General features: G+C 47.4%; 1 protein-coding gene across 3 annotated transcripts in view; it reads right to left on the reverse strand.

Moving 5' to 3' along the window:
* Nucleotides 1-4,874, reverse strand: part of ETS1 (v-ets avian erythroblastosis virus E26 oncogene homolog 1) — a 139,486-nt gene that overhangs the window by 70,100 nt on the left and 64,512 nt on the right. Inside the window, exon 1 of one of the 3 annotated variants that reach the window (XM_010844678.1) lies at nt 4,432-4,868. The exons of the other annotated variants lie outside the window; for them this stretch is intronic. Within the exon in view, the coding sequence (XP_010842980.1) occupies nt 4,432-4,513 (82 nt within the window). The 5' untranslated portion in view covers nt 4,514-4,868. Of the gene's footprint in view, nt 1-4,431; nt 4,869-4,874 lie in introns of those variants that run through there. 3 annotated transcript variants of the gene reach the window in all.

Genomic DNA, 4,874 nt, shown 5'->3' on the forward strand with positions numbered 1-4,874 from the left:
GAGGAAATTATTCATAACTTGGAATACCCTCCTCCACATCTAAACAAGGGATATGATAATATGTCCCCTACCCCGGAGTCGGGGTATGACATGGGAAAGAGCCTGGTTGAAAACGCAGGTTCAATACATGTTTCAGAAACACCCCCTACAACTTGGGAATGGCAGGAATTTACCTTCATTGTGAACTCAGGGAATGCCACCACAGCCCTGGGTGATTCATTCTGCAAATCAGCCACGACTGTAATTATTCTGTCGCTGTCGCAGAGTTATCTGTGCTCTTTGCAACAGGGAGCCTGGCTTTCCTGAAATATCCTGACCTATGCTAACCAGCTCTCGATTCTGCACAGAGTTTGATGGAGCCCAGAGCAAGCTGAGCTCTGGTAGGGTAGATCTCGGGCTGGTCTGTCTCCTAGGAGGAGGTGATCCCCCTACAGGGTGGTCTGGTCTCTTTAAGAAAGAAAAAAGTTACAGAGACCAAAAAAAAAACAAAACACAGCAATACAAACCAACCAAAAATGCCAGGAATGCAACTTCTGCCAACCAAATAAATAAATAAGATGTGAGATACTTTATAATAACTGGACATGATGCTTTTCTCTCAACCCTTCATAACTGAAAATCTCTGCATTTCCATCAACCCTACAAATGTGCCCTGGCCTCTGCTCCCAGGCAGCACTGACAATCTCCATCACCCACAGTAACTGAGTCCCTGAGCCTATAACTGACAGCCAAGCCCCAGAGATGCCCTGACCCTCTGAGCGTCCTCTGGTTCACTGAGTTTGCTGTCGGGGACACAAAATAGAGTGTGAGATCTCAGTGAGGCAGGTGAAAAGGTCCTCTCTAACTTCACTCTTCTTTCCCTCTCAAGTAAGAGATTAGGGGAGGTGCGTAAGACGGCTGTAGCCTCTATAAAACACTTCAAGCTACCCCCCACCCCCCCAACTCTACAGTCACCAAGGTCATTTTGTGTTGTTATTACAGATCAGCACTGTTTTAAGATATGCATACAGTAACAGATTTATTTCCATCAACCCTATGAGGTAGAACGGTGATCGTACTCATCTGACAGCTGCAGGAGCTGGAACACAGAGAGATTTTGTTCAAAGTCACAAAACTAGTAAGTGGCACAACTGAGATTCAAAATTAGACAGGTTGGTTCCAGAGACCCTTCTCGGAAAGGAGAATGCTCCGTGGGGGTCTGGAAACACGGTGAAGGAGTGATCCTAAGAGCGAGGCAGCTCTGCGTTTTTTGTCTGCACAGTTGAAGTTACAAAGACTGACCGAAGGCGCTGGGAACAGAGGGAGCTTCTTCCTGTCTCCTAAGGCAAAACAGGTCAGAGGGATGGGCAGCCTTTTCTAGGGTAGGAAGGGGGCTGATGCTTTCAATCTTGTAAAAGACCAAATATTCAGAATCAGAATTCCTGCGCTTCTCTGAGCATTACTGCTCACCTCACCAAGAAGGTAAAGTGGGGAAGGAGAGAAAAAATTAAGCGGCTGGGATGTATTTGCTTCGGCACCTGGCCTCCACCCCTTCTCAGCAAACTCCACACCAGGTGGGAACGCCACAGACTCTCTGTGGTCGTGTTTGTTTTAACCCATTTAAGCTCCAAGAACCCGGCAATCAAGTATTACAATCAAAGTGATATGTGCAACTTTACACTTACAAGCGAAGTTCAACGCCAATGTTATTTCCAAGTATATGTTCATTTGGTCCTAAAAGCTGTCAAAACTCGAATGAGGCCTCAATCCAGAATAAAAGTGAATAAAGTTCTTGATCAGACCCTAGCCACTGAGATTGGCAAATAACCCTGGGCCCCTGCTGGGACACCCACCTCCCTCCTGCCTCTCTCTCCAGCTCTCATACGTTGCGCCGGGCGGAGGGGCGCAGGGGTGATAGCAGGTCTAATTAACGAAACCAGTTAAGTTCCCCCAAATAGTTGTCTCCACATATAAGAAACTAGACAAGCCAAAGAATCAGTCTGGCAAACATTTAAGTCACAGCTGTAGACACAAAGCCATGCTATGAGAAGTTAAACTTTTAAAATGTCCTGTAGAGTCTTATAGGCAAAGCAAATCCCACTTTGCCAGTGAGTCTTTTCCCACCAACACAAGCCAGCAGCCCTGGCCAGTGCTTCCTGCACCCCTGCACCTGCAAGTTCAAGTCTCAACTGAAGTTTCTCTGCCAGGCTTTACAGAAGCAACTTGCAGTGTTACTTAAGGCAACTGTACACTGACAAGGTAGAAACGGGGATATATTTCACTTGAGCTGCTGGCTCACCAGACATTCTCAGGTAAGTAACCTACCTTCTCTGTCCCCCTATTTCCTTTTCTGAGGTATGGGTATAATAGTCACGTATATGCTACTAACCCTCCAGAAAAGAAAACGAACTCAAATTTAGATATTATATTCGCTCTGTATTTTCAAGATTCTCTATTTAGTTTTCCCAAGATAGCGCCAGAAATCAAATCTCATTACAATGAATGGCTGAAGACTTCCCAATTTCTTTGATCAGCTGAAATTTTGTTGTACTGAAGGCTGTTGACAAAATCGGATCAGAGGCATGTAAACCATTTTGCAAAGGAAGGACACTGTAAATTTGCTTATTATAATGGTGACGACTGCAGCATTAGGCCTCACTGTTCCCATCTTACAGATAGGCAAGCTAAGAATAGTTACTTGCTCAGGATTTATTTTTATCAATAACCAACAGAACAGCATCATCTACTTAAAACCTCTAATATTTACTAAAACACTCCCCCAAAATGCTTCCGCTGTTTACTGTGATCTAAAACATGTGTTGCTAGGGGGCCCTTTTTCCTTCCCAGCACGCCAAATCCACTGTAGGTTTCTGAACTGACAGATCCACACGCTATTTCCCAGACAACCAAATCTGTCTCTTCCCCATAAACACACATATAAACAAGCCATACTTAGGAAAAGGAGGCATTAGTTGAGATCTGTCTTTGCTGGGAACTCTCCTTTCACTTCCTCTATAAATGGTTAGCATCAATTGGGACTAAGAGAATTTATTCTGGCTTCTTTAACACTGCCCCCGCCCCCCGCCCCCAAGGCCACCATCACACCAGCATCATTTCTAAACTGTAGCTCTCTGTGCCTGAAATGTCTCCGAGGTTCTAGTTCATCTCAGCATCTCTGTGACAACAGTCTTAGTCTTTCTGTACCTCCCAGGGAGCAACCCAGAAACCCTGGGCTTGAGTGTTAGGGGGTCTAAGAGAAGTCACCACCCACCGCTATGTCTTCTATTAAGGTCTCTGAAAGATCTTCGAATGACAAAATTCAGCTTGGCTTGTGTTGAAAGTTTAAACAGATTAAGAAAGGGTTAAAATAAGCAACTAATTACGGTGGAGGCAAAAGAACCGGGAGCAGCCGCCGAACTTATTGATCATCAGATACAACAGAGCTGCCTGTTACTGCGATTAATTATTTTCCAAAAGCATCAGCTTGTCCCTCTACATCTTTCCATATACCTTTACCTCCAAAATCATGAAGCTCTTATGGACAGCTGGCAGTTCCTATCCTAAAAGAAAGCAACTTTTCTTCTCAAACTGCATTTATTCCAGAAATTCTAGAGTGCCAGAGTCCATGAAACTGCTTAGCACAAAAAAACTGTGTCTAAGATAAACTGAAATTTCTTTCCTATCCCTTTCTTCTGCAAATCCAAGAGCTGGATAACACACCAACCAAAGACCCCAAATCATGTTTGGTGTTGGGAGGCTTTCCCTCTTCTCACAGATCTTAGGTAGCAAGGGACAAATTAATGGCAGATCAGAAAAATGGATGAAGTAACCTGCATAAACAGAATGGGGATGTTTCCCCGAGTTAAGATGATCATTTCAGCTCTGCGTCCATCTCCATACCCTCAACCCCGAAAAGAGACACTAGCCAGCAAAGGAACATGTGACAGGCGAACTCAGGAAGGCAGGACATTTGAAAATGTGCTTGAAGGCCAGCCAGTTAGACACCCTTTGGGCTCTTACTCCCCAGGGCTCTCCATCTAGCTCCAACTCTGGGCGATGTCGGCAGGGTCAGGGGATGATGTCCTAGGCGGCAGTGTCCACCCTCACTAACGTTAAAGAATAAGGCCAGAGGGTTCCCGCTCATTTGGAAAAATAAGAAAGCAGGAATGGGGGTGCTAGACATTCTAAAAGCTTTTTCCCACTACTCACAAAAACACAGCTGTGAAAATAAATACCACCCGCTCCCCCGCCCCCCAACAAGGGTATCGGGCCACCAACAGTCCAGCTCTTCCTCCTGTCTACATCTTTCCAGCTGCCACCAGCATCGCCTGCTTAGCAGCTGGGGCAGAAACGCACCACTTGCCTGGAAGGGAAGATCACAGGGGGAGAAGTGGAGGGGACCCAGGCCAGAGGCCGAGGGCTGGGGTGGGGGTCTCGGCAGTCACCACTCACCCGGGGAGGGGAAAAGCTCCATATCCACTTTTTCCGTCTTGATGATGGTGAGAGTCGGTTTGAGATCGACGGCCGCCTTCATGGTGCCAGGAGTGGGGAGGGGGGACAGACGGGGCTAGAGCGAGTTTGCTGTTATTCTTGTTTTTCTTTTTAATGGGAATGAGTAACAGGGGAAAGGGGACGGGGGGAATCGGACCTTCTTCTTTAAAATCTCAAATTTCCGCTGACTTTGTCCCTCGCCCAGAAAGTGAGCGCCCGGAACTCTCTCCGGGGTAGTTGGCACTTTGCGGGAAAGTGCGCGCGCGCCGGGTCCCGCCTCGCCTGCGCCCCGCCGGCTCCCTCCTCGTCCGCGCCCGGCTCCCTCCTCTCCGCGGGCAGCCGCCTGCGCTCGCCCTCGCCCTCCAGAGCCGACTCCCTCCCTCGCCCGCGCGCTCTCCCCTCCT

Source organism: Bison bison, unplaced genomic scaffold (genome assembly GCF_000754665.1).
Source record: "Bison bison bison isolate TAMUID 2011002044 unplaced genomic scaffold, Bison_UMD1.0 scf7180017864205, whole genome shotgun sequence".
Classification (NCBI taxonomy): domain Eukaryota; kingdom Metazoa; phylum Chordata; class Mammalia; order Artiodactyla; family Bovidae; genus Bison; species Bison bison.